At 44.9% G+C, this 25,298-nt stretch overlaps 11 protein-coding genes across 19 annotated transcripts; 5 read left to right on the forward strand and 6 right to left on the reverse strand.

Moving 5' to 3' along the window:
- The first annotated feature begins 332 nt into the window (after positions 1-332).
- Positions 333-1,276, forward strand: LOC117592689 (transmembrane protein 223). The gene is made up of 2 exons (XM_034286653.1): positions 333-832; positions 903-1,276. The coding sequence occupies exons 1-2, from the start codon at positions 430-432 to the stop codon at positions 1,193-1,195; spliced, it is 696 nt and encodes a 231-aa protein (XP_034142544.1). The 5' UTR covers positions 333-429; the 3' UTR covers positions 1,196-1,276.
- On the reverse strand, positions 1,191-1,629 carry LOC117592693 (H/ACA ribonucleoprotein complex subunit 3). The gene is made up of 2 exons (XM_034286657.1): positions 1,477-1,629; positions 1,191-1,414 (listed from the first exon to the last, which is right to left on the reverse strand). Exons 1-2 carry the CDS (start codon positions 1,528-1,530, stop codon positions 1,274-1,276), a joined length of 195 nt encoding a protein of 64 aa, XP_034142548.1. The 5' UTR covers positions 1,531-1,629; the 3' UTR covers positions 1,191-1,273.
- Positions 1,630-1,700: 71 nt separating this feature from the next.
- Positions 1,701-2,701, forward strand: LOC117592688 (crossover junction endonuclease EME1). The gene has a single exon (XM_034286652.1). The coding sequence runs from the start codon at positions 1,743-1,745 to the stop codon at positions 2,670-2,672; it is 930 nt and encodes a 309-aa protein (XP_034142543.1). The 5' UTR covers positions 1,701-1,742; the 3' UTR covers positions 2,673-2,701.
- Positions 2,677-4,013, reverse strand: LOC117592691 (transmembrane protein 170A). Of its 2 annotated transcripts, none has more exons than XM_034286655.1 (2): positions 3,608-4,013; positions 2,677-3,542 (listed from the first exon to the last, which is right to left on the reverse strand). In XM_034286655.1, exon 2 carries the CDS (start codon positions 3,353-3,355, stop codon positions 2,963-2,965), a length of 393 nt encoding a protein of 130 aa, XP_034142546.1. In that variant the 5' UTR covers positions 3,356-3,542; positions 3,608-4,013; the 3' UTR covers positions 2,677-2,962. The 2 variants fall into 2 exon arrangements, with proteins under 2 accessions (XP_034142546.1, XP_034142547.1); XM_034286656.1 differs by having other exon boundaries at positions 3,604-4,013.
- Positions 4,014-4,515: 502 nt separating this feature from the next.
- On the forward strand, positions 4,516-6,631 carry LOC117592690 (deubiquitinase DESI2). Its single transcript, XM_034286654.1, has 5 exons — positions 4,516-4,672; positions 4,939-5,131; positions 5,190-5,498; positions 5,558-5,646; positions 5,714-6,631. The coding sequence occupies exons 2-5, from the start codon at positions 4,994-4,996 to the stop codon at positions 5,793-5,795; spliced, it is 618 nt and encodes a 205-aa protein (XP_034142545.1). The 5' UTR covers positions 4,516-4,672; positions 4,939-4,993; the 3' UTR covers positions 5,796-6,631.
- Positions 6,632-7,024: 393 nt separating this feature from the next.
- LOC117592686 lies at positions 7,025-10,714 on the reverse strand. 2 transcript variants are annotated; one of them, XM_034286650.1, is made up of 4 exons: positions 10,603-10,714; positions 9,988-10,156; positions 9,546-9,932; positions 7,025-9,491 (listed from the first exon to the last, which is right to left on the reverse strand). In XM_034286650.1, exons 2-4 carry the CDS (start codon positions 10,045-10,047, stop codon positions 7,119-7,121), a joined length of 2,820 nt encoding a protein of 939 aa, XP_034142541.1. In that variant the 5' UTR covers positions 10,048-10,156; positions 10,603-10,714; the 3' UTR covers positions 7,025-7,118. The 2 variants fall into 2 exon arrangements, with proteins under 2 accessions (XP_034142541.1, XP_034142540.1); XM_034286649.1 differs by having other exon boundaries at positions 9,988-10,714.
- A 276-nt stretch (positions 10,715-10,990) lies between these two features.
- On the forward strand, positions 10,991-12,076 carry LOC117591286 (proteasome subunit beta type-5). The gene is made up of 2 exons (XM_034284518.1): positions 10,991-11,227; positions 11,289-12,076. Exons 1-2 carry the CDS (start codon positions 11,081-11,083, stop codon positions 11,979-11,981), a joined length of 840 nt encoding a protein of 279 aa, XP_034140409.1. The 5' UTR covers positions 10,991-11,080; the 3' UTR covers positions 11,982-12,076.
- Positions 12,020-12,754, reverse strand: LOC117591441 (U7 snRNA-associated Sm-like protein LSm10). The gene is made up of 2 exons (XM_034284750.1): positions 12,583-12,754; positions 12,020-12,544 (listed from the first exon to the last, which is right to left on the reverse strand). The coding sequence occupies exon 2, from the start codon at positions 12,519-12,521 to the stop codon at positions 12,087-12,089; it is 435 nt and encodes a 144-aa protein (XP_034140641.1). The 5' UTR covers positions 12,522-12,544; positions 12,583-12,754; the 3' UTR covers positions 12,020-12,086.
- Positions 12,755-12,760: 6 nt separating this feature from the next.
- LOC117591360 (pre-mRNA-splicing factor Syf2) lies at positions 12,761-13,670 on the reverse strand. The gene has a single exon (XM_034284631.1). The coding sequence runs from the start codon at positions 13,572-13,574 to the stop codon at positions 12,894-12,896; it is 681 nt and encodes a 226-aa protein (XP_034140522.1). The 5' UTR covers positions 13,575-13,670; the 3' UTR covers positions 12,761-12,893.
- Positions 13,671-13,740: 70 nt separating this feature from the next.
- LOC117590799 (periodic tryptophan protein 2 homolog) lies at positions 13,741-17,526 on the forward strand. Its single transcript, XM_034283804.1, has 9 exons — positions 13,741-13,810; positions 13,870-13,982; positions 14,040-15,645; positions 15,717-15,862; positions 15,926-16,073; positions 16,137-16,371; positions 16,433-16,594; positions 16,976-17,192; positions 17,251-17,526. Exons 1-9 carry the CDS (start codon positions 13,793-13,795, stop codon positions 17,444-17,446), a joined length of 2,841 nt encoding a protein of 946 aa, XP_034139695.1. The 5' UTR covers positions 13,741-13,792; the 3' UTR covers positions 17,447-17,526.
- Positions 17,460-25,255, reverse strand: LOC117590872 (glycine receptor subunit alpha-2). 7 transcript variants are annotated; one of them, XM_034284010.1, is made up of 11 exons: positions 25,177-25,255; positions 23,352-23,510; positions 22,771-22,847; positions 21,733-21,832; positions 21,502-21,677; positions 21,098-21,187; positions 19,815-19,970; positions 19,357-19,721; positions 19,175-19,291; positions 18,968-19,072; positions 17,460-18,883 (listed from the first exon to the last, which is right to left on the reverse strand). In XM_034284010.1, exons 2-11 carry the CDS (start codon positions 23,411-23,413, stop codon positions 18,683-18,685), a joined length of 1,449 nt encoding a protein of 482 aa, XP_034139901.1. In that variant the 5' UTR covers positions 23,414-23,510; positions 25,177-25,255; the 3' UTR covers positions 17,460-18,682. The 7 variants fall into 7 exon arrangements, with proteins under 7 accessions (XP_034139901.1, XP_034139823.1, XP_034139987.1 ...); XM_034283932.1 differs by having other exon boundaries at positions 19,163-19,291; XM_034284096.1 differs by having other exon boundaries at positions 19,163-19,291; positions 21,502-21,656; positions 25,177-25,254.
- Positions 25,256-25,298: the final 43 nt, after the last annotated feature.

Genomic DNA, 25,298 nt, shown 5'->3' on the forward strand with positions numbered 1-25,298 from the left:
AGTACTGGAACCAAATCAGAAAACAAAAACATCTGTTTGCTTTCAGGGGTGCAGAGTACCGCCAAAAAGAACCACTTTTACTGAGCAAGGCCAGAGAAAGATGCTCGGAAAAGCAATATAATATTGCCAGTGAGTCAAAAATAATTTTGGGATGACAATGGTATATTTTCCTTTGCGCTTGTGTATGTTGGCATATCTAGATTAATTATAATATGACCAAAATGAATCATTATCTAAAATTGCAAGTTCACTTGGCGATTTAGCTCCGTATTGCGGTTCGCGTAGCCTCCAACTATTTCTGCCACCCCTGTGTCTCCATGGTGGGCAAACTAGTTCCGGTTCGTTTTCATGAAAACATAAACATCTGTAGATTGTAGGTTATTTTGTTTTATAATAAATGCAGATTTATTCATAGAAATATCAGTTAAAATGAGTAATCTCATAAACTTTGCTTTAAGAAAGGGTGCAAGCCTGTTGACAAGGCGCAGCCTGCAATGTTTTCGACTAGCACTTCCGGTAGTGGTCAACAAAACGCCGGTTGCTGGCGCAATAAAAAACTATTCCTCTCGAGCTGCGCCGTTTGATGTGAGCACAAGCGTGCCAAAGGATTTAATCCTCTTCAAGTATGAGAATCCAAGGTTCTACAAAATGCTGAACTTTTTCGGAATATGCCAATTTGTGTTCTGGACATACCTTTCCCACTTTGCCTTTACAACGCTAAAGGATGCCCCCGTGGTGGAGAAGCCAGGAGACGAGTTGAAGTGGTTTCAGCGCATAAATCTTGGCGACAACAAGTACAGGAATGGCATCACCGCTTGCTGCTTTTTGATTGGTACGTACAAAAGTATGTTTTTCCATCGATAGTATGGTTAAAAGCAAATTCGATTTTTATTAAATTATAGGCTACGGAATTTTGTTTGCGGTTTGGATGTTTACGCTCCGCTCCGTGCGTTTCCTCATCCTACGCAAGGGTGGTCAGAGTGTCTCGTTTGTTACCTATGGACCCTTCAACCGCAATCGTATTATGACTGTCCCACTTAAATGCATCTCAGCGCAGGAGTCCCGTGAAATGGCCAGGGTGCAACTACCCATCAAGGTTAAGGATAGGACACTCTACTACGTGCTGGATATGCGTGGAGAATTCCGTAACCCCCAACTGTTCGACTACACGGCGGGGTTAAAGAGACGCATTTAAGTGATTTGTTCAGTTCATTAAAAATTTTGCAACTTATTTGTAAATACACATGTACCCTAATTAATCGTAAACTCTGACTTAGTACACGGGTTCTGGCTTCTGTGTGAGCAGCAGACTGAAGCGCTTCTTGATGGTAATGCGCTGCCGTGAGTACTTGTCCTCCGGCGAGAAACGGGCTGGATGTGCCGACAAGGTCGGACGGCCGTCCTCGGTGCGTTTCTGCAATATCAACGAAAATTGTAGTTTAACATATTATAAATGTTGCAGCACATCGCATTTACCTTCAGCGTGTAGACGCGGTTGCCGTTTTCGTTGATTGTGTACATGAGATACATGTTGGCGTGAAAATTCAACAAATTGTCTCGGTAAATAAAAAAAACACGTGCGATGCTTTCAATGGATTTAGTGTTTAGTAACGCAACGACAGGGATGAAACAACACCCACACGCGAGACAACAATCGAGTGAGCGCGATGAAATTTCCAATCGATGTTGACTACTATCGTTTTCCAACTCTGGCTTATAAACGGCGCAAATTGTTTGGAAATATGTCGAATAAATCGGACAAGTTGCACAAACAAGTTGTACGGGAGCAACAAAAACGAATCAAACCAGGAGAATGTCAAAAATATGTGCGTATGGTTATAGACGCTGGCTTCTTGCACATTTCGGTTGGCCAGGAGCTCTTGCAGCAAATAAACTCCACCGACTTGAAGTATGAAATTCGCAGTTTGCCCATCGGAAACTGTATCATCTGGGAACGCAATATTGGCCAGCATACAATAGTGCCAGGCAGTAGTGGTTCTGCCCTGGACGAAGCCTGGAAAATGGAGAACCATGTCCTCCATTGGATAGGCGAATCAAATATGCACCACTCTCAGCAGGAGCAAAGAGCTTGCCTGGGACACAAGTTGCGGATTGCGTTTCCCGACTGCCAGTATACAGTGGCGTTGCCGAAACTACGCCACAGCAAGCACAGCTCGGGCAGTCAGGATCCTAGTGGATTGATCGAGCTACAACTGTTGCATCAGCTTCACGTGGAGCAGCTGGGAACTCCTGAGAGCCAGGAGCTGTTGTGCCTGCTCCAACGCTATACAAAGGCAATAGCCGAGACCCCGTATAAAAAGCAACGCGATGAATCTTTGGGGCTCTTCAAGAAGTATTTGGCCAACGACAAGAAGCAATGTGTCCGCGTCGAGCAGGGCAACGGGTATGGACGTCTGTGGCAGCAGCATCTGAACCGCTTGCCGCTGGTCACGCTCGAGGTGGCTGAATCCATTATAGCCCAATATCCTTGCCCCAAGAAACTGTTGGATCACTTTTCCGATGATCCCACGGCAGTGCAGTCCCTGGCTGATTTGAAGATCAAGCGCTGCAATGGACCGCAGCCCCTTCACACCGAGAGACGCATAGGAAACGTTCTCAGCAACAAACTCTACACTTTGTACAATGCCAGGGACCCCAATGCTCTGATTTAGTTTAAGAATCTGCTCGTGTATTCGGCTTCTATCGTATGTACAATTAAAGTAAATATTTAAATTAAGAGCTAAATATTTTTACATTATTCCTCTCTGGTCGTATATAGGTATGTGTATATTTAAAAATCACAATATTCTTATACGCATATTTATGGATTTCTATAATTGTTGACGAGCATCTGTCCGTATGCTCCGTGAACAGTGAAGTAAAATAAGTATGATAAAGGTTACAAGAGAAAATCGAACCGATGGCGGGTATTCTATGCTATGGTGAAAGCTCAGCTCATAATCTACAGCGTGGCCAGGATTCGGGTGAAGCCCAGGCATGCCGATACTATGGTCTGGCCAAGTCCCCAAACCATTGCATAAATAGGCGACATGGGCAGACTGGAAGCGCGATGCACAAATGCAATTACCGCACTGCTAATGATGCCACTTGAAGCTGGTGACAAGAATCCCATTACCAGAATCAGTATAGAGAAGAATCGTCCGAATTTATGCTTTCGCAGCGTAACAAACGCCACTAGGGCGGCACAGGTGTGGATGAAAATGGATGAGAAGAGGGCCCACAGAAATATGTGGTACCACATTTCGCGAAATGTGTTTAGCCGAGCCTGAGAGCGCAGCCCCATGACATCGGCGATGGTGTCCAGCTCATCGGTGTCATATGGTTCGGAAAACATGTCGGGCGATGCGTCGTGATATTAACCTTGAATTTATGGAAGAATATCGGGCTGGACTTGCTGCTAATTACGTTACTAGTTATTGCTTTTCCGTTTCTCTGAGTTGGTCATTGGTGTGCTGGGCTGATTGGCTGCTCCTCCGATGTGGGCCGAGGCGGACTGCTCATATCAAGTGACGTTCATGGACCTGAAAGTGCAAGTGGATCTTGCTACAGTTCTGTTGACCTTTTGGCAGGCTCGTTCCATACTTACGCCCACACATATGCGCACCCCGACTTCATTAGCTCGCTACTGTTGGCCGGAATGCACTTTCGGACTGCTTTGTGACTTGCTTGATAACTGCAGTCCGTGTTATAACATTTTTGCGGTTTCCTTATGGTTGCAAGTGTTTTTGTTTTATTTTTTTATTTGCCAAGCAATCGATTTGACATTCAATACGCCATTCAATTGGCGACTTGCTCGCGGCAGTGAATCTCTAAGTCATAGTTTCTGTCCAACCATTTGATGTTCGGGGGCGTTAATGTCGTTTAATTTTGTCTAAATACAAAACACTTTGAACCTATTTTAATTATTGTTCAATTTCGAGTGTTGTGTGTTTTGCTTTTAGCGACGGGAATGGAGAACGAGTTCGGAACCAGTCAGCTGTGATTCATAAGTGAACCAAATCTTTAACTTTTGTCGGAAAAATTAAACAGAAATTATACGATTGCGCCCAGGACAATTAATTATCAAGAATATAATTGTTTAACTTCATTTAATCATTTCTATATTACAATAGTTCTTTGTTCTAGGCAATTATCGGTTTCGACCTATCGACGGCAAGCACTGGTTCAGAGACAGTGATACCAACTCGTAGGCTCATAAAAAAGCTAGACTAGCCTTTGAAAAAAGTAAAAACAACAAGACAATTTTGATGACAGCTACAAATAAAGCTTCTCATTTCACAGTCTTAACATGCATTAAAGTGGACAATTCTAGTACGTGCGCTTTCTAATTGCTCTAATTGCAAAATCATTTCCCATCATCGGCTGAAGCCACCCAATGTTCACAATTACTTGGAAAATAGTTATTTTTCCCACCACAAACCGCATTTGGCAAATAAAAAACGCTACAACTAGTGGAAAAATGGCTAAATTGCCAACACTGTTCAGAGACCTGTCATCTAGTGACAACTCTACAACCAATCCATAAACAAAAAAGTTTTTGTGTAAACTAAAAACAGAAGCGTTGAAAGGCGAAACTTTAGTAGAATTTTGCCTTTTATAATTTGTTAAATTTTTGTTCAGAGCATGGAATGCTAACAGGCCCTCACCAGGTGTAAGTAGCCCTTCCTGCTATGACACATTTCTGAACCGCATACAAATGTATGTACGTATGTACGTACAATGTGTTCATATGTCGTGTTTATACTTATGTATCTTACGCACTTACGTTCATATGTACATTCATATGTGTGCGTGAATGTGCAACGCATTGTGCTCCAGAGATCGGTGGAGAGAATCAGTTGTAGTGCCCAGCAATATGCTTACATATGTGCCTGTGTCGCGAAGGAAGGGAGATTAATTAATTGCCCCTCATTGCAGACTGTTGCAGAAGTACATAGATTCTGTCCAGCCACACCAACAACGCATTTAATCAATGTTCTCCAACGGATTGCCGTGCAATCTGTCGTTTCCGAGCTGTCTCAGTGTTCCAAAAGACGAGATTGGTAATGAAGAGCTCTTGCCATCGAATATGGGAACCAGGGAGCCTGTCATTCTCAACGTCTACGACATGGTGGGTAGAGTACTTGGTAATTGGTGTTTCACGAATATCTAATTTAATTTGTTTGCAGTACTGGATCAATGAGTACACAACGTCAATTGGTCTCGGCGTATTCCATTCCGGTGTAGAGGCGTTCGGGACAGAATTCGCCTACGGCGGGCACCCCTTTCCCTTTACGGGGGTATTTGAAATATCTCCGCGCGATCACGACGAACTGGGGGACCAGTTCCAGTTTAGGCAGAGCATTCAAATCGGCTGCACCGACTTCACGTACGAGGAAGTACGCCGGATTGTTGAGGAATTGGGCAATCAATTTCGCGGCGATCGTTACCACCTTATGAACAATAATTGCAATCATTTTTCTGGCTCCTTGACACAGGTGCGGTGTGATTCCAATGATACAAAGTACCAATTATAACGTGCATTATTTTTTCCCAGATACTTTGCGGCCAAGAAATACCTAGCTGGGTCAATCGTTTAGCGCATTTCAGCTCCTGTGTGCCATTTCTACAAAGGTGTTTGCCCAAGTAAGCGAAATTCATGCCGCATTGTTCCTTTTGTAGTGTACGCCATTGAATTGCTTTTTGTTTGCAGAGAGTGGCTGACACCAAATGCCTTGCAGCAGAGCATAACCACAATCCAAGAGCGCGAAGACTCCGACAACAGTCCGCTATGAGACATTTGAGACCTGATCGAAAAATCACTTGCGAACACTCCCCCAAGCGATCACACAACAAAGTTCACTCCCAATTGCAGTCCGAAGACCAACGTTGTTAAGTTAAATTATGCGAAATGATATGATGATGGGTTACTCAAATTTACATGGGCATATTATACATATACAAAGCATTCATTTCCAAGCCAACAAACGCCCCAAGCCCAAAAACACAAACCCAAATCCAGAAGCCAGAAACAAAAAGAAAAAAAACTATTATTAATAGACTTAATTAGGCGATATATACATATACATATACATACTTACGTACATGCATAGATACATAGATACATATACATGCGAAGTGACTAAATTATTGGCTATTGTAATTTGTATTTGTAATACGACTATTCAGAATTAAGATATTATTAAGTGCCCGGTTAAATTTAAGTAGCAGAGCAGGCGCAGTTAGCAGCAGCTGCAGCAGCAGTGTCATTTATAGAATTTTAAATTAACAACTGAGAGAAACATCGAGAACTCATTATTAGGCACTTGCAAACAAACAGACATACATAAATACAAAGGTACATACATATACATAGGTAAACGATATCAAATGTTGCCCAATTTTACTGGTTTACTTTTGTCAACCCGTGGTGTGGTGGGGGTGGGAATTGTACTTTTTTTGAATTACCCCCCACCATCAACCACCGGAGCTCGATTATGGAAATAGTTTTCTGTTTAAATTCGTTGTAGCATTATTATACAGAGCGCTCTCATAAAGCAGCCGCATGTCTATCAAAACACCAAAATGATCTGTTATCAATAAATAAATATATATGTACTTGACATTCTGATATTTACACATGCATAAATACTATTATTAAACATTTTTAAAGACAAATATATTTTGATCGAAAACATTAACTTGGATTTCATTCAGCTGCAGTTTAGCTTTTGCCAACCCTATTGGGTCGTTTTCGTAGCTTCAATATACCCATAAATACTCGTAGAAATATGCAAACTCCGTCCAACTCCTCTTCTGCTACGCACAATATTCACATTATAAAGTTTTCAATGTAGAAATGTTACCCAAAGTCTTTCTAAAACTCAAATTTATTTATGGGAATCCATCAAAGTCACTCGTTTAAATCCCATGCCAAACACTTTTCCGTAGAATATTTATGTATATGTGTATGTATTTCTGTATATAAATGCCATCGGGTTGGGACTCACCAAATGGAAATAAATTAAATTGTTTTGCTTTAGTACAGTATGTGATTAAAATGATGATAAATATATTAGAATTAGTTATGTACAATAGGGGAAAACTTCGAGGAAGACTCAAACAAGACTCGAGACATTATTGTATAAGCCATTCGCTGACAACTCCTCCACATCGATATCCTCAGGTGGCAGACGATTCTGCCAGGCAATCGGATGTGTGCTCGGGTTGGGCGTGACAATTCCGTGGGAATGGGGCGACTGCAGAGGCCTGTAGGTGATGCGATTAACGTACTCTCCGCTCAGAGATACATTGGATTGGGGAGTGGCGCGCACTTGTCCCGCATAGAGTTGTTCCTCATTGCGATAGAAATTCCCATTTGGTACGTAGCCAGAGCTGATTCGCCTGTGTGAAGGCTGTGGAGGCGGGGGCTGGGGACGATGTGGCAGCTCATGGAAGTAGGCATCTTTTGGTATGTGTCTGTCGGGGATGCCAAATTGGGGAACAATTCTGTGGGGTATGCTGTACGTTGGCGATGGGTTCAGTGAGGCTGCTTCTATGTGCTGGAAATTGTTGTTCAGATGCGAAGGCGATCGCGAGGATACCAAATGTGCTGGCTGCGTGTCCTGCTGCTGTCCTGCCGGTCGATTGGAGTCTATTGTGCTTTGCAGTTGGGCCACCATGCCTCTGACCTGACCCATATTTGGCTTTTTGAGGCATTTGATTTCGCTGTTTCTGATCTCCACTTTTCCCACGGTCGCCTCGTTGCCATTCTGCCTGATCTCCGCTTCCTCCGCATACTCCATAATGGGGTTCGAGTAAAACATATTCGACATGGTGGGAAAGCTGTCCTCCAGGCATAGCGGTTGTCTCTTCATTAGATTGGAGACCCCTCTCTGGCCGCCGCTGGAGTGTGGCTGCCCAAGGGCTGCTGATTCGCAGGCCTTCTCTTTGTACAATAATTTATCGCCACACATTCTGTCCGCACTCTCGTTGAGAGCAGCTTCCTCCTTGCTCAGCTCCGCGAAGGAGGCGTCTTTTCGCAATGCTTTGATCACGGAGTTGAGCATGTTCTCTCCGCGCCCGATTCGATGGTAGTACTTGTGGTAGTCCCCTGGCGCTGGATGACTGCCGGTTGGTGATGCCTCCCAGTCCCAGCTGTTGGAGTTCTGCGATGGATTTGAAGTTTCACTGGAGTTCGGGTAGCGCCGCAGCACGTGCGTGTACTCATCAAAATTGGGGCTATTGACGCTCTCCTTGTCTTCTCGCAGACGGGCTGACTCGGCACCGGGACTCGGTTTATAGGGCGGGGAGAGCGAGGAGAGCTGATGCTTGCTCTCCTGTTCGCTATCCCTTTCCATAATCAACGTTGTCTTCTCCAGCAGAACACCCAATCGCTCGGACACCTTCAGGAAATCCAGCTTCAGCTCGTCGAGCTTCGAATGCTCCAGTTGCGCGACTTCTTCTGTTTGTTCGGCCTCTGGCCGACACGGCACTAGATCCACAGCAGCATCCTCTCTGGCAGTATCTGAGTCGTCATCGCTGTCACTTTCGAGCTCCACTTCGGGTGATTGATGAACAATAGCTTCTACGGCCTGATCCTCCAGCACATCCACACTCCTGGAGTTGGTCAGTCTGCCAGTTTCGCAGTTTTTACCCAGTTCCAGCAGCTCCAGGCTGCGACACCGCGAAAGCGTTCGCTCGATCCTTGAACTTTTGTTTTGGTTATCGTACGTGGATCGCATGGGCTCACCTCTGCGCAGGAACTCGCTGAGATGCTGCCTCTTGTTCTCGCAACGCAGCCGATCCTCGATCATTGTACGCGTTAGCTGCTCTATCTGATCATTTGTCTTGATGGCCAACGCCTGCACCTTGTGACCCAAACGCTCCTTGGTCTTGTTAACGTACTTCTTCAGGCTCTTGCGGTTGCAGTTGAGTTTGTTCTCAATGTGTCGGAAGAAGGGGCCGCAGTAGCATGTGTTGCCCACGCTCACGGGCCCCTTGTGTATGTGTCCGGCTAGATCCAGAAAATATTGCTCGCCCGGCTTCAATGGCTCTTTTGGCAGTGTTTCCAGTTTCGGTGAGGGAAAGGCGCGTGGATCGGGGAAATAGTGGCAGCCATAGGGCGACCAATTAATTCCCTTATCCACTACATCCCTATCCCTATCCTTGTCGGATTTGCTGCCCTCCTTGGGCTTCTCCTTGCGATTACGGATTTTCTTCGGTGTATTCAGGATCTCGATTATTTCGCGATAATTCTTTCTGATGGCTATATGCATGGGGCAATCGCCTTGCGCGTTCTTGATTCCCAGACGTGCATCAGCCTCGAGGAGGATTCTGGTTAGCTTCCTTCGGCCCATGGCGCAGGTTATGTGCAGTGCGGTGTCTCCGTTCAGGTTCGTCTTGTTGGGATCGCACAGCGCAGAGAGCAAAATCCGTGTGACCCCCGCGTGCCCATAGCGGCAGGCCGTGTGCAACGGAGTGTCGCCATACTGTAAAGCATATTTAAGTTGGTAAACAAATTACAAATGAATTGCCTCGCTTACATTGTTTTGTACATCGGGATCGGCGCCGGACATCAGCAGTTCCCTGGAGCTCTGGTTGTGTCCGTTCTGGGCAGCCAAGTGCAGGGCAGAGAGGCCCTCGTGGTTGACAACCCCCAACGCACTATTGTGTAGGGCTTCAATTGTGTTGGCCACCCTTGCCTTGAGCCTGCTTTTCTCCTTGGGCTGCGCCTTGGCAGCGGGTGGGGGTGCGCAAATCAGTTTGACACAGCGACTGAAGCCTCGACTGGCCGCCTCATGGAGCGGCGTGTTGCCCAGACTTGACTCCTTGGCCATGCGGTCAGCATTGGTGGACAGGAGAACTTCCAGGCGCCGGTCGTCCCCTGCCACCACCGCCTCATGCAGGGCTGTCCAGTTGCTGGAGTCGGGCTGAAAAGTGCAAGGATTAAGCGCCACACACAGCTCCGACCAGTGCAGAACTCACCCCAGAAATAGCGTTTGGCAGAGCTTCCTGTTTCTGAATGCGGGTGGATCCATGCTGCATTGTCTTCAACTTTAGGCAATCAAGAGATAACCACTTGAATTAACAAACCTCCTCAGATGGCAGTGGCCATTGACCATTGATCTTGTCGCAGCCACACATCAAATCAAGCCTGTCAATTGAGCGATTACATACAAGTGTTTGCTTGTATGTGTCCCATGTACGAGCACGTAATGGCGTACACGTAGTAATTACAATTTTAAATCCAAACACTTGTTTGTTTTACCGTTTTACCAATATAAACACAACAATCTTTAACAGTTTTCGGCCCGAACGAAAAGTTTTCCTTTACTTTCTTTGGAATTACAAGAACTCTGCAATGGAATTACACATATACTCGGAGTGGCTGGCTGGCTACATTTCACTTAATCCCCAGGTTAAAGCCAGATTGAAACTGCGTCTTGCCACAACTGCGATCCGATCCACTTACTACTTGAAACTCGAATCTAAATTGCGCGCCCTTATAAACACTTTCAGCTAGGACCGTTTGCATTCGCACATGCTTCTGTTGAATCAGATTACCAATTCAATTCCGTTTTTTTGCACTATTTTGCTTACGTTATGTGGAACGCCCATAGAGATAATTTGGCCTAAGCCAGGCCTAAAAGAAACAAGAAGAAAGCCAATCGGGCAAAATTGGCAACAGGTTTATCACATAGTTGCCATATCAGGAAAACAAAAACACACCAGGTATTCGTTTATGGTATTTAAAATACTCTTCTGTCGAAATTGTTCAAAGTTATTTTACTTATATTTAATCAATTTCATAAAAGTATTAAGTGGCATTTGTAAGTTAAATTATGGAAAATAGATTTCGAAACGCTCATACGCAGTTTTCTAGCTGTTTATATGGGAAGGTGTGAGGTGGGTTAATTTCGCTTCTTCTCGGTATATTTACGGTATTTTATGATCATGAAAAGCTATACTTCGGTATATTTCCTTGAATCTGTCACACTATCCATACTGAAACAAATTTTTGTTTGTCATCCGAATATTTTTTGTGAATTTAAAACATTGTAAAAAGGCATCTATAAAAATGGCTTTGGCGGAAATTTGTAAAATCTCCAATGCTTCATACATGAAGCCCACTGCCTGGAACTCGGCCGATGCAACTGATGACTTGAAGACATTTTCGTGTAACCTGGCCAACCCGTACACACTGGCTGCTCCGCCATTCGAGAATGTAAGAACCGAAATTACTTATTTCCACCAAAGATACTTTATATTTGCTTTTACCTTTGCAGCCGATGCACAACTTGAATCAGATTCAAGCCAATTCGGGGAAAACCGGCATTAAAATCGACTTCGATCATGGCACCACAACCCTGGGCTTCAAGTACCAAGGAGGCGTCATTTTGGCTGTTGATTCACGTGCTACTGGAGGCCAGTACATTGGCTCGCAGACAATGAAGAAGATTGTGGAGATCAACGACTTTCTGCTGGGCACTCTGGCTGGTGGTGCCGCCGATTGTGTCTACTGGGATCGTGTCCTGTCGAAGGAATGCCGCCTGCACGAGCTGCGCAACAAGGAACGCATCTCGGTGGCCGCAGCCAGCAAGATCATGGCAAACATTGCCCACGAGTACAAAGGAATGGGTCTCAGCATGGGTATGATGCTGGCCGGCTATGATAAGCGTGGTCCCGGCCTGTACTATGTGGACTCTGAGGGTTCTCGCACTCCTGGAAATCTATTCTCCGTTGGCAGTGGCTCCCTGTTCGCTTATGGCGTCCTCGACTCTGGCTACCGCTGGGACTTGCAGGATAAGGAGGCACAAGAGCTGGGCCAGCGTGCCATTTACCATGCAACCTTCAGAGATGCCTACTCCGGTGGAATTATTCGTGTTTACCACATGACCCCAACTGGATGGGTCAATGTGTCCAACACAGACTGCATGGAGCTGCACTACAAGTTCAAGGAAGAAAAGGCGGCTCAATAATCAGGCTTGTGGGACTCTATGTAAGCAAATATTAATCATCCAGTCGAACGAAGTTTGTACTTTATTGGAAAATAATAAAATGTAAAAGCGCGGGAACGATTGCGGCTATTCTTTTGGCTGCTCTTTGTCGGATCTCTGTTGGGTTATCATCGCCAGAGTCTCTTTGTGTCTCACCTCGGCTCGCTTCTGCTTAAAGGTTCGCTTGGTGTTGCCTCCATCCACACGCCTTCGTCGCAGCACGCCACGCTCCATTGCCTGGCGTAGCTCCTGCTCCACATCGATGTCTGTGGGAATGTGAATCTGACGGATCATGCGATTGCGAACCACAAAATTGTCGAAAGGATGTTGGCCGCCATTCCGATCAATGAAAACTACGTTCGAGAGCTCACAGGTCATGTGTCCGTCGGCTACATCAATAATTCCAGCTACAGAAGTCTCATTTCGTAGGTCAATTAGCACTGAGTGTCCTTGCAGCATCACAGGCCAACAGTTCAGAGTGTTGGCAATTAAGTACTTTTCCTGGGAGCTAAAGTTCTGCATTTTCTTTGCGAATTGTACGTCAGCTGCAAAGGTGCAAGTAAATATAAATGTCTGCTCTTACACTGTCGGGGTATGCAACCAAATCCACTTCAAGTGATGCATCTACAAAGGCATCCCGCACAGGACTATGTTAGGACAGCTTAGTGGGGACCAGTGGACAACCAGCGCCAAGAACTTTGAAATATTATTAATGTTTTATTGCGCAAAGAGCCTGTGGATTGTTATTAAAGTGATTCTGGTACGGAAACAGACCCTGAGGGCTGCCAACTTGTTTTTAATGCAAACATAGATATTGTACAAAGTTAGGTACCTTTTGGATTTTTTAATGAGTGGAATTAAAACTAATATTATAGTGTTGATGCTGCCTTAAGTCTATATAGCTGTGCCACGCTCCAGATTCTGCTTGATCTCGGCAGTGTGCTCGCCATAGAAACGGTCCAGCTTCTTGTTGAACTTGGAGTTGCGCTCGTTGATGAAGTCCACATCGGCGTCGTCGTTGTATATGCGCCTCCTCGAGTACTTCTTTCTGCGTTCTATTTGCTGGTCTAGGTCCTTGACCATAGCGTTTATTGCCGACGGAGTGTCTTTCGTCAGGGCATGCAAAGTTGTGTGTGCTCCGCCATAGAAGGCTTCCCCGAGCGCAGCCTTTTGCTTCTCATACTTTTCCATGTCTCGTGATGGCATGCCCTTGACTAGGCGGCTGTACTGTCTTGCTGTTTGTGCCTCATATGTGGAGAAACCCAAATCGGGATTGTCCTTGCGTTTTTTCTTCTTCTCGATGCGTTCAGCATCGATGCCGGACACCTCCAACAGCTTCAGGCGCTCGTAGTCCTTGCCAGCGGCTTGGGCATCTTCCCGAGCCTTGTCGTCTGCCAGGAGCCACTCTGCTTGGCGTTTACGTGCTTCCCAGTTTTTGGGCAGTTTCTTGCGGGCGTCTTCTGCCACAACTTCCTGATGATTGTCGGTGCGGGCTTCCTGGCGTTTCTTGTGCAGATCGAGCAGACGCGCCTTGCGTTCCGCCAGCTTGTCTGATGCAGATTTACTCTGCTCCATTGTTAAATTTGTGTTGGGATTAGTTTATTTGACACAATTTGTGAATTTCTTTGTTTATCTTTTCTTTCTCTTCTTCTTCGCTTTTCTGGTGTAAAACACGTTGGCAGCTCCCTTTTCATAAGAACAGCTGTCCGACAACTAGGTGGCAAGGCCAGGGTTTAGCAACCAACACGTGCGGGAGTTTTGTTTTGTTTTTTAGCTAGCAGCCAGCCACCAAAATGAAATTTTCTTATAAAGTAAGTAAATATATCCTGTAAATCCTCACCCTAAACCAATCTCTGCTCTGCTTTTATAGTTTTCCAACCTGTTGGGTACCATTTATCGCAATGGCAATTTGGTCTTCTCACCGGACGGAAATTCAGTTATTAGCCCCGTGGGCAATCGGATAACGGTGCACGATTTGAAAAAGTAAGTTGCAAGGATCCCACAAAGAGTCAAATTTAATTCATTTTACCGTTTTATCAGCAACAAATCACGCACCCTTTCTTTGGAGTCACGCTATAATTACACAAACATTGCGCTCTCCCCGGATGGCAGCCTGCTGATCGCTGTGAACGAGCAGGGCGATGCTCAGCTCATCAGCATGATGTCCTGCACGGTGATACACAGACACAAATTCCAAACTGGCGTGCAGTGCATCTGCTTCAGTCCGGATGGCACCTATTTCGCCGTGGCACGTGAGAATTTGGTGCTCATATTCTGCGCACCGGGAGAAATCACCGGAGAGTACAACCCTTTCGTGCTGAAACGGAGCTTCCTCGGTGGCTATGATGATGTTACGTGGCTGGATTGGTCATCTGATTCGCGGCTGCTGGCCATTGGCTGCCGCGACAGCTCCACAAAGATCTGTGCCATCCACTACACAACGAATTTCCGCACCTACAACTTGAGTGGCCACACAGACGGCATTGTGTCGTGCTTCTTCGAGGCAAACAGCCTGCATCTCAACACAATCAGTCGCAATGGACAGCTGTGCTTGTGGGAATGCAGTCTGTCCCCATCGGACCTGGAGAATGCAGAGAAACCAGAGGCGCCAGCTGCAAAGAGCAGAAAGCTAGAGCAAAAGGACTCTGACAATGAGTCCGAAGACGATGTGGAAAACGTTGTGGAGAAGCAGGCTTCAAAAGAAGACTCGGCAGCTATCGCCACCGATGTGAATGAGCTGAAGGACGAGGAAGTCAAGAAGATGCATCCATTCTTCTATAAGAAGCTGGCCCGCCACTATCTGGCCGATGAGCCACGCAAAGAGCAAAGGGATGTCCAATTGACGGCTGCCAACTATAATAGGCGCACCAAGGTATTGGTTGTGGCCTTCAGCACCGGAGCATTCTACCTGTACGAGCTGCCCGATGTGAACATGATCCACTCGCTGAGCATCTCCGACTATCCCATCTCGGCGGCAATATTCAACTGCACGGGTGACTGGGTGGCCCTGGCTTCGCGTGAGATCGGACAGCTCTTGGTCTGGGAGTGGCAGAGCGAGCAGTACATCATGAAGCAACAGGGTCACAGCAGCGAGATGACATGCATTGCCTACTCCTCCGATGGCCAGTACATTGCCACTGGCGGAGAGGACTCCAAGGTTAAGCTGTGGAACACCCAAAGCAGCTTCTGCTTCGTCACCTTCAGTGAGCACACCAGCGGTGTGACGGGCATCCAGTTCAGTAGGAATAAGAAGTTCTTGGTCAGCAGCTCCCTCGATGGCACAGTGCGTGCCTTCGATGTCATCAGATATCGCAACTTTAGGACCTTTACGTCCCCGAGTCCCGCTCAATTTTCCTGCGTTGCAGTGGACTATTCCGGTGAGCTGGTGGTGGCAGGCGGGCAGGATATCTTCGACATATTCCTGTGGTCGGTGAAAACGGGCAAACTGCTCGAGATCATCAGCGGTCATGAGGGTCCAGTGGTCTCGTTGGCTTTCTCGCCCGTAGCCACATCATCCACTCTGGTTTCCGGCTCTTGGGACAAGACAGTCAAGATTTGGAATTGCCTGGAGAGCAATAGCGAGCATGAAACCATTGACGCTGTCTCAGATGTCACAAATGTGACATTCAGTCCCAGCGGTGAAGAGGTAAGAAAGGAATAAATGCCCCAACTAAATCATTCTACAATAATACATTCTATTATTCTTCTACTATTCAGATTGCGGTGGCCACACTGAGCGGTAACATAACCATTTTTGACATCAAATCTGCCAGCCAAGTGACCAGCATAGAAGGACGCAATGATCTGAGCAGCGGTCGCATGGAAACCGATGTGATAACAGCTAAGAAGAACGCACAAGCCAAGTGAGTGGCAGATTAGCAGTGGAAGTTGTTCAAATTTAAACTTAAAATCAATTCTGATTCCAGTTACTTCTCCACGATTGAGTACTCTGCGGATGGAGAGTGTCTGCTGGCGGCTGGCAAGTCGCCCAATATATGCATTTACCATGTGAAGGAGGCCATCCTGCTCAAGAAATTCCAGATCACACAGAATCACAGCTTAGATGGCCTGAATGTAAGCGCACACCAAAAGCACATTGTTTTATTTATGTTTATTCTTTGGAACTTCTTTTATTAGGATTACATCAGTCGTAAGCATTTAAGCGAGTTTGGCAATATGGCATTAGTGGAGCAACGTGAGGAGTTTGAGGGTGGAAAGGTTGCCATTCGACTGCCTGGTGTACGCAAGGGTGACATGTCCTCCAGACGCTTTCAGCCAGAGGTAAGAGTTTTCTCTGTGAAGTTCTCGCCCACTGGCCAGGCCTTTGCCGCTGCTGGAACAGAGGGACTCTGCATCTATGCCTTGGATAAGGGTAAGCAAAGGATTTTACATTTGTTTTGTCATATTATAAATTGGTTTTCTTTTCCATGTAGGCGTTGTTTTTGATCCGTTTGACTTGTCGCTGGAGGTGACGCCCAAGGCCGTTCATGAGTCCCTCAAAATGCTGGACTTTACAAAGGCTCTGGTGATGTCCTTGAAGCTAAATGAACCCAATTTGATTGCTTTGGTGCTGGAGCGTGTGCCGTACAGGGATAGTAAGTGAAATGCTAAATCGTTTTTCATACTATTCAGGGGCCAGTCCTTGTCAGTTGGGCAACCTTCGGGGCTCTTGCCGTGTCTAAAAATAGACCGCGACACACTCACCAGAGGAGGTCGCCATTGCCCTGACTCCATTCTTCGATCGAATGTGCAAATTTGCACTTTTGCTGTGTTAATAAACAGTTTCAAGGCTCTGTTTCTCTCTCTCGCTTGCTTTTCCTTGGTTAATGCCCCATGCCTCCCCTTTTGCACGTATGTAAATGGCCATAAACTGGCCATAAACTGCTCTGCCATCTGCCAGCTCGTGTCTGCATTGCATGCACGCGGAGTGCTTGTAAATTCATGCCAATAAAAGGCTTTTTCCTACATCTTTCCAGTCGAACTCGTATGTGCGGATCTGTCAACAGACTTTGCCCAGCGATTGTTGCAGCAGTTGGCCCGCCTCCTACAGTCCACGCCACACATTGAATTCTATCTGCAATGGAGCTGCTGTCTGCTGACACAGCATGGCAACCAGGATGGTGTCTTCCAGCACACTGGCCTGCTGGCCCTACATGAGATCCTCTCTAGGAAATATGAAACCCTCAATAAAATGTGAGTATTTGATTGCAAGAGAGAGTCAGTTTGAGCGACTTCTTTGATATCCTTTCAGCTGTGACTACAACAAGTACACTCTGAGGGTACTCCTGGACAGGGCCGACAAGTTGGAGCAAGAAAATAAGAGCACCAAAGGCGGGGACAGCGATGATGATGATATGCTGCTCATACGAACAAAAGAGAATGGTTCAGCGCAGATGCAGTTCAGTGACGAGGAGGAGAGTGCCACCGAATCCGAGGAGGATGAATAAATGTTTCAGTTGGTTTTGTTAATTGTACGCGATTTTTCTTTTATTAAGAATAAATTTAAAGCTTTTCCTATAAACCCTAACCGAGAGCTCACCGCACCTATGATCAGTGATTAGTGAACACCGCAACTTAAGAGATGGAAAGGATATACATAAATACATATCTAGATATATAGTACATACATTTACATATGTAAACTTAGCTGGCATAGCAGATACATAAATCTTAGATAAATATTTCTTTTAAATGGTAATTATTGTGTGTGTGTGTGTGTGTGTGTGATGTAATTTATTTACATTGTGTCTGTCTGTCTGTATTTTCATATCAAATATAAACTCGATTTAGCCTTAACAATAATTAGAATTATATTTTATGTACGCTTACGAGTACAATCCTGGTGTGCGATCGCTTTACATATTTATATAGAAAAGCCACAGCTCCTAATGCTTGCATAAAAATACGCTATAATGGCTTAATTAAATGTAAATATTGTTTATATATGTATATGTAAAAATCTCTAAAAAGCGTTCACTGTTCCTCTGGTTAAGCTATTTACAAATATCCAAATTTATTTATTTCCTTAAAGGCCATTTTATTATCTCCTTAAAGCACCAATGCAATTTCTTGGCTGATTTGCCTAAGCCTAATACAAAAAGATTTCCAAGTTGAAATATTTCTCTGCTAGCAAAATGTCTGCCTCCGACTTTCCATATATGTATGTACATATATATATATATATTGTCACTAGCACAGTGATATATATATATATATGTTTATATTCCAGCATATTTATTGTTGTGTGTGAGTGTGAGTGCTGAGTTTAGGGAAATTAAATGTAAAAGCCAAATCAAAGGTAGGACATGTCTGGAGCAGCTGAAGCATAACTATTAGTCGCAGTTCTGTGAGTTTGAGTGTTAGGGGCATTGATTAAAATTAAAGTGAAACTATAATTATCATTAAACACAAGATAGGTTTTATACAAAGCAGAAAAAATACTCAAAATAAATGCGAGTATTCTCCGTGAGTGAGCAAATTTGTCGATAACTTGGTTATGCGACATTTCTGTACATGGTACATGGTACATGGTGTGTGTCCTCTGCTGGCAATTACTTATTATAGGTAACTGTAGTCTTCACTTGTACTTCGTTGATGGATTTTAGGGTTTCTCTTTGTGCAAATCTTCCTTCGATTTGTTTTTAACGGAGTCCAGCCACGCGCGGCCTGGAACTCCCCAATTCCTAGGAGGACTTCATCAACAGTATCGGCCAGTACAGAAGGACAAACACAAAGAAGAGTATGGGAAAGACAGCGCGGGACACCTTATCGATCTCGCGCCACATTATCTTCTCGACACCCGTGTCCGTGTCCGTCCATGCCACCGAGAGAAGGCTCTGCCTGCGTGCCGGCTTCGGCGGTCCCCCATTGCCCTGCAGCGATGTCTGCGAATTAAGGCGACACATGACAGCTGCACACATTCCCAAAACAAAACAAAAACAAAATTATCTAAAAAGATAATCACTCACCTGTCCGGGCGTCGTGGGCGTTTGGGTGGCTTTGCGCGAGCGCACGGCACCGCCCTCCCAGCTAGCCACCGTTGCACATTGACCTTTTTCCATGTTGCTGATGCGCTACGCGAATGCAAACCAGAATGCAAATGGTAATGGGACGATAAGAAGGTGGCATTATTTATTAAAGGGATATCCACAGCTCTGCCTTACCATGGGCAGTACCTTGGGTATGCGGTTCACCTGGTACTGGTATTGCACGTCCAGCACTTTCACCACAACGAACTCGGCCAGGGCTGCGAACACGGAGAGCATGCAGCCGGCCATCCACAGGTCCAGGGCCTGCAAACAGAAGACTCTCCTTAGAGACACTGAACTCTATTTTCGGGGTTTTTCTTATTGGCCACCTTCACATATGCCACTGGGGGTATGTCCGCACCCGTGAACATGGTGACAAGCGTCAGCATGCAGGTCACAAGGAGTGTGACTCGTCCTGGGATGGCATCTAGGCCGAGCCAGAAGCTGAACCAGGAGAGCATCACCACCAGCGAGGAGGGGGCAAAGGTCTGGATGAGATGATGGCCGATCTGTCGCTCGAAGCGGAAGTAAACGGTGAGGCGCGAGAAGTTGCCAACCTTCTCCGGCATGTAGCCATCGCTCTCCTCCAGCTGCAGCGGCTGGCCCAGATTGTACTGCAGCAGCTTCAGTTCGGGATTGAGGGTCACGCCGGAGTCCGACCAGCGAAGCTTCACCTTCTGGTTGTTCGATGAGACTTCATTGAGTGAATTGTGAATGGAATTGCATTAGAGGCTTGTCTCTTGTCTGTGTGGAATATTGCGGGAGGTTGGGGGGTATTAGCACTCACAGCTCTCAATGTAGATGGGACACACTTGGATGTCCATGGGGTACAGCTGGAACTCCATCTGGCAGGCAATGATGGCGTGCATACGTGCCGCATAGCGCACCGTCTTGTTCTTGTACAGCGTCACCGATGTGAACTTGTGGGTCAGTGTCGCTATTTCTACAACGAGAAGACATCGAGAAGACGTTGCAGAGATGCGGAACAAATGGGTTTCGATTAGAACTATGGCATTGGAATCGATAGACTCATTTTTCTTTGCTCATTTTTGTGTTGTGTGTGTTTTTGGATGGGTGGTTGGTCGGTTGGTTGTTTGGTTGTTTGGTTGTTTAATTGATCGATGTGGCAGGTGCTCGCTAGTGTTCTTATGTCTAAGTTTAAGCGCAACTTTCTACGAGGGAGAGAGGAGTGGAGTGGAGTGCTGTGTCGGCTCTACAAGTATATCGGATCCTAAGCCTAGCACGTTTCGCTAAAAGGAGTTTTTGTTTTCCATTAATATGAGATCCATTGTGTCTAGTGTCAACGTCTCTCCCATGATACTTGACTCAACCATTAACCCACACGAAAACACTATAATCTAACAAACTGAAAGAGTTTTAAGGTTATTCTTTTAAGCCCAAGATTAATTGAATCTTGGCTTCTGTTACTGCGCTGATAAAATTGCAGTTGAAAATAACGTGATAGGAAGATATAAAGCTTGACCGATTCGCCATCGATTTTTGTCCTTAAAATGTTGACAATGGAAACCACAAAAAACAACGAAAAACCAAATAGAAAACCACACATTCCCCATCCGACAAGGTACAACCGTGATTTCAAGGTGAAAGATCTAATCAGGACTCCGAGTGCAACTGCAACTGCAAATTTTCGTTTTCGTTTTTAGTTTGGAGCGTGTGGGTGAGTGGGAAGTGGCAGGTTTAGAGTTTCGCTGTGGTTGGAATTGGAGTTGGAGTGGGTGTGGGTGTGGGTGTGGGTGTGGGTGTGTCCTGGGTGACCATGGCATTGCCAAATGGTAGTGGAATTGGTAGTGTGTTGGGAACGGATTTCGTGCGTGCAATGCGACGGTGCCACGTGGGCGGTACTATAGTTGTTGTATCTCCTGAATGGAGAGGGAGTTTGGTAATGGAATGCCAGCATGGTTGAGGTATACACTACAACTTATTCATTGGATATCATTAGAATACGCTCAGAGTGTTGAATATACAGATACAGATTTTATGGCAGTTTATGGATTGATTGTAAAAACACAGATGCTAGATTTAGATTCATTGTTGATTGTTTTGATATACTTAAATCTTTGTTCAGATGAAAGTTTTTCGAATCTCTTTCACCCTTATTGCGTAGCATAGAGGTGGAGGCAACATATGGACTTCCATATCCTACACATGTTGCGGTTTCAGGTATTGTTAGTAGTTTTGGATGGGAACACGATTAGTCGGTAGAGAAATTAATGGAACGGATTAGGAAAAACAGGAAAACAAATACAAAATAATTTGTTACTATATACAACAAATGATCATCCGAGAAGTTATACAATAATTGTCGGCTGAACAAAGTGCACGGAATGGTAATTGTTCTTATATCTTTTTTGTGTATCTGTTCCTACAGACGCACACACAAAGGCATACACCACATACATACATAAATAGCTAATACATAAATTGATTTATAGTTAAAGCTTTAAAGAACGTACCGGCAATCTTTGAGTTGAGAAAATACGGATCCGGCTGCCAAAAATTCTCAAAGACTTCTGGAAGCAGTGTCACATAGTCGTCGCCCTCCTCGAATATGTCATCGGGTATCTCCAGTCGTGACTCGTGCCAGCGCTGATGTATAAACATGTCTACTCTGAAAATATACACAGCATTGCTATATGGATCCATTATGGTCACCCGCATTTGATCAGGGACTTGCCGCCACTTACCTAAAGTCCATATCCTCTACGTTAATTGAGTTAATATCTACAACAAATATGCTAAAGTCTACTATCACTGGGGAACCCTTCTTCGAGGGCGGTCGTATTTCTGCAAATAAAACAATCAATGCGATCGTTGGATTATCTTTAGCTAGGTAACAAGTCCATGCAATGGTTACACAACCTTTCCATACAAAATAATACATTTCTTTGAACTTCTTTCGTGCGCAAAATTCATTTTCGTGGGCCTCTGTCTCGGTTCAGGTGTGGGTTCAAAGGAAACACACACATCACCCACAGCCACCTCGGACACTCTTCAAGTTCAGGGCCAAATGGTAATGCGTATTATACAACCAAGCAAAATCGATACAAATAAAGATGTTGATTAGCTGCCCCACAAATGAAGAAAGAACCTTAGAGGCGGCCTAGGCAATATTTTTGTTAAATTATTCATAACTTTCCAGAGAAGATTTCGGGTGGGAAATCCACTCAATGATCCATAAGTTAGCCAGTTCCACTGGCTTGACAGATCTTCAAGAGATTCGCTCCAAATTGCAGCCAAACCCTTTGTCGCCGGTAAATGTTATTTTGATTTGAATCGATCGTAATTGGCGATGACGTCAAAGGGGGCCTAAATTGTGCACCAAAGTGGAGAACCGTAACGTAACCGTAACCATAACCCAGTATACCATAGACGGAGGCCCTGAAAATTACCGCGTCACGAAATGAACAAAAACAAAAAACAGAAACCATGAAGAAAAAACCCGAAGCCGAACACGCATATCCATCCATATCCTGCGGCGGTTTCATGGTGCAAAAGCAAACAAATCAGAAATCACAAGAGAACGAAGAGAAAGAATGGTGCAAAAAATCCATGCAATTAAAAAACAAAAGGAGGAGAGAGCCACACAAGAAACACAGACACGGCAGACAGGCAAAGTGCAGGGGAGTGGAGTGCACACGAGTAAATTTAACCCATTACAATTGTACGAGTAATTTCAGTTCAGGTGGGGGGTTGGGGCTGGTTGGTTGGTTGGTTTAACTTACCCTTGACATAATTAGGCGGAAGAACCACTCGCGGCTTGGCTGTGTAGTTCTCTTGGGTCTCCGTGGCTTCGCTCAGACTGCAGCAGCAAAGTGAGCAGCAAACAAAAACAAACCAAAAAAAAAAAACAATAGAAAAAGGAACAAAATTCAAATACAATTCTTTATATGAAGAGAGGATGGGGGAGCTCTAGCCTGATGGCTGCCACATGCAACTATTGCAGAAACTTTGTCAATTTAAGTCTGAATTTGAAATTAACTTCTTTCGTGTTTGCTGCTTTGACGGTGTGGAGGGTCTTCTCCTCTGCTGCTGTTGTTGTGTTCCGTTCTGTTCTGCTTGACTTTGGACTGCTTCTGTTTAACTGTTTTGTAAGCGAATTATATTACATAGTTTCCGATTTTACCAATCGGATGTTGTAGCTACTCATACGAGCGAGCATGGTATGCCGTGCAGGATTGCCATTTGTTTGGGGCTGCGCGAGTGACCTTGCTTTTTGGGTGATTTGTCATTTGGCAAAGCATACGAAGGTCCCTTGAACTGAATCCATATCGAGTCTATCCAGTCAGTGCTGTGTATCACTTACCATATCAATATGAATCCCAATCCAAACGATATGAATGCGTTTATGTTGAGTTTGTCAAGCATGATGTTGGGGCGACGCAACGGGAAAGGAATTTGTTTGTAACTTCAGGCCTCAAATCATCTCACTTTACACCGACGTGGGAATTTCATAATTCGGTCTCTGTAACACAATATTTTGGGAATCATTCTTTGGTTGTGATTGTGGTTTTGGTTTCAACTGAACTTTTTCGATTAGAACGGAAGGGAAGTACTACAATATGTAGTCTTACATTTGATTTCGTTTTCGTTTACTTTCTTTCACTTTTCATAGAAACATAACATGTACATATGTATATACTTGTGTACATTTGTACATAATTGCACTGAACACTGAACAAAACAATACAGGAAAGAGCAGAACAGAGCAGAGCAGAGCAGATCGTAGCTGAGTCCTTGATTGATGCCGAGACAGGTGACCGGTAATCCTCGTTTTGTGTCTTGCCTCCAGCTCGCTTTGTTCTAAACTCAAGACAATCGAGCTTTGGTCGCTAAAGTGTGCTCATCCATGTATGTATGTAGATATGTACAAGTACGAGTACGAGTGTGAGTTTTGCATCCACGATATGTAGATTCCTCAGCCGAGGGCCTTTGTGTGTGGGCTGGGCTGACTGACTGGACTGCGGATAGCGGGCCGTAAGCTGATACCCAAGCTAAAGAGGAGAAGCAAAGGCAAACGACAAGCAGCGGTCAGGGCATTGGAAGTGTAATTGCCACAGAGCAGTGGCACAGCCAGCACACTTCTCGCCAAGATTCAATTGAATCGCGTGCCAATTTTACTTAAGTCCGCTGCGAGCAGAGGAGACAGAGGCTTACATTTTGTTGTGTCCGCCTAGCAATACTCGTATGATATGCAATAACAGCTCAATCGTATGCTACGCCACTACTTATGGGTTGGTCATACATATGGCCATCCAAATACATGTAGAAAGAGAGTGAGAGAGCGACACCTGATGATCAATTACACACTTCCTGGCTTGCCACATAATTGCCTGGACTGGACTCAACTGGACTTCCATTTCCTATAAATTACTTTCTGTTTCTCGCAGAGCTCTTATCTTATCTTCCTGTTCGCTGACATTGACACTGACACTGGCAATGGTCATGTGCAAATTAAAAATTCCACATCCACTTCCAGAACTGAGAGCACACTCTACTGGCATTCCTCTACTACTACTGCACGGCAGATCGTAGTATGTAGATCGTAGTCAGATGAACCATATCCGGCCTAAGCCACATCAAGTGGTGTGGTGTAGGCAGATGCGCGACACTTTTTCCTTCTTTTTTTTTTTGTTTGTCAACTAATAGATCTTAGATAGCGAGTGTTTAAATCATTTGCACCACACACACATATTCCTTTTTTGTATGTATAAATATTTGGGCAGCTGGTTAGGCTTTGATTTGATATTTTCACTAATTAAATCAACAACAGAAATCATTTATATCCATTTACACTCGCACGCTGTTCGGTTTCGCTTCAAAAGATCCGCACAGAATTAAAACAAATGAATATTTAATTATTTGTAGCATTACATAAAAGATTATGATTGTGCACCATTAAAACAAAGTTACCGACCCACAACAACAATTGCATTAATTATGTAGTTAGTGGCATTTATGAATTCCTTTCTGTTTGCGATTTCATTCCTAGAAACAGCCTGCAATTACACGACTTTAACGCTTGACTCACGCGAGCCCCCAGGCTCTTCACACTTCACTCTCCACTCTCCACTGTGGCAACTCCACGCCGTTCCATTAAATCTAAATCTAAATATTATGGTGGAAATTACCGCGTTGCGGGAACGACGCGCGCCCGAATCCGTTCGCCTTCGTTCAGGAACTAAAACTGAACCCAACGGACACGAAAAAAAATACGCGAATTTCTTTGCCGCTTTCCTTGCTAGCTTTAATA

The sequence above is a fragment of the Drosophila guanche genome, unplaced genomic scaffold (assembly GCF_900245975.1).
Source record: "Drosophila guanche unplaced genomic scaffold, DGUA_6, whole genome shotgun sequence".
NCBI classification, from domain to species: Eukaryota; Metazoa; Arthropoda; class Insecta; order Diptera; family Drosophilidae; genus Drosophila; species Drosophila guanche.

Excerpts from the sequence above, each read along its gene's own strand:
- LOC117592688 (XM_034286652.1), top strand. The coding sequence starts at position 1,743 with ATGTCGAATAAATCGGACAAGTTGCACAAACAAGTTGTACGGGAGCAA.
- LOC117590799 (XM_034283804.1), top strand. Across the intron at positions 16,372-16,432 it reads CATCTATGCCTTGGATAAGG|GCGTTGTTTTTGATCCGTTT; the intron begins GTAAGCAAAGGA and ends TTTTCCATGTAG. Across the intron at positions 16,595-16,975 it reads GCGTGTGCCGTACAGGGATA|TCGAACTCGTATGTGCGGAT; the intron begins GTAAGTGAAATG and ends ACATCTTTCCAG.
- LOC117591286 (XM_034284518.1), top strand. The coding sequence starts at position 11,081 with ATGGCTTTGGCGGAAATTTGTAAAATCTCCAATGCTTCATACATGAAG. Across the intron at positions 11,228-11,288 it reads CTGCTCCGCCATTCGAGAAT|CCGATGCACAACTTGAATCA; the intron begins GTAAGAACCGAA and ends TTACCTTTGCAG.
- LOC117592689 (XM_034286653.1), top strand. The coding sequence starts at position 430 with ATGAGTAATCTCATAAACTTTGCTTTAAGAAAGGGTGCAAGCCTGTTG. Across the intron at positions 833-902 it reads CGCTTGCTGCTTTTTGATTG|GCTACGGAATTTTGTTTGCG; the intron begins GTACGTACAAAA and ends ATTAAATTATAG.
- LOC117592690 (XM_034286654.1), top strand. The coding sequence starts at position 4,994 with ATGTTCTCCAACGGATTGCCGTGCAATCTGTCGTTTCCGAGCTGTCTC. Across the intron at positions 5,132-5,189 it reads TTCTCAACGTCTACGACATG|TACTGGATCAATGAGTACAC; the intron begins GTGGGTAGAGTA and ends ATTTGTTTGCAG. Across the intron at positions 5,499-5,557 it reads TTTCTGGCTCCTTGACACAG|ATACTTTGCGGCCAAGAAAT; the intron begins GTGCGGTGTGAT and ends ATTTTTTCCCAG.
- LOC117592691 (XM_034286655.1), bottom strand. The coding sequence starts at position 3,355 with ATGTTTTCCGAACCATATGACACCGATGAGCTGGACACCATCGCCGAT.
- LOC117591360 (XM_034284631.1), bottom strand. The coding sequence starts at position 13,574 with ATGGAGCAGAGTAAATCTGCATCAGACAAGCTGGCGGAACGCAAGGCG.
- LOC117592693 (XM_034286657.1), bottom strand. The coding sequence starts at position 1,530 with ATGTATCTCATGTACACAATCAACGAAAACGGCAACCGCGTCTACACG. Across the intron at positions 1,415-1,476 it reads ACCGCGTCTACACGCTGAAG|AAACGCACCGAGGACGGCCG; the intron begins GTAAATGCGATG and ends TTGATATTGCAG.
- LOC117590872 (XM_034283932.1), bottom strand. The coding sequence starts at position 23,413 with ATGCTTGACAAACTCAACATAAACGCATTCATATCGTTTGGATTGGGA. Across the intron at positions 19,971-21,097 it reads TCATCTGAACAAAGATTTAA|AAATAGCGACACTGACCCAC; the intron begins GTATATCAAAAC and ends TTCTCGTTGTAG. Across the intron at positions 19,722-19,814 it reads TCCCATCTACATTGAGAGCT|TCTCATCGAACAACCAGAAG; the intron begins GTGAGTGCTAAT and ends CACTCAATGAAG.
- LOC117591441 (XM_034284750.1), bottom strand. The coding sequence starts at position 12,521 with ATGCAGAACTTTAGCTCCCAGGAAAAGTACTTAATTGCCAACACTCTG.
- LOC117592686 (XM_034286650.1), bottom strand. The coding sequence starts at position 10,047 with ATGCAGCATGGATCCACCCGCATTCAGAAACAGGAAGCTCTGCCAAAC. Across the intron at positions 9,933-9,987 it reads TGCCAAACGCTATTTCTGGG|CCCGACTCCAGCAACTGGAC; the intron begins GTGAGTTCTGCA and ends TGCACTTTTCAG. Across the intron at positions 9,492-9,545 it reads ATCCCGATGTACAAAACAAT|TATGGCGACACTCCGTTGCA; the intron begins GTAAGCGAGGCA and ends TATGCTTTACAG.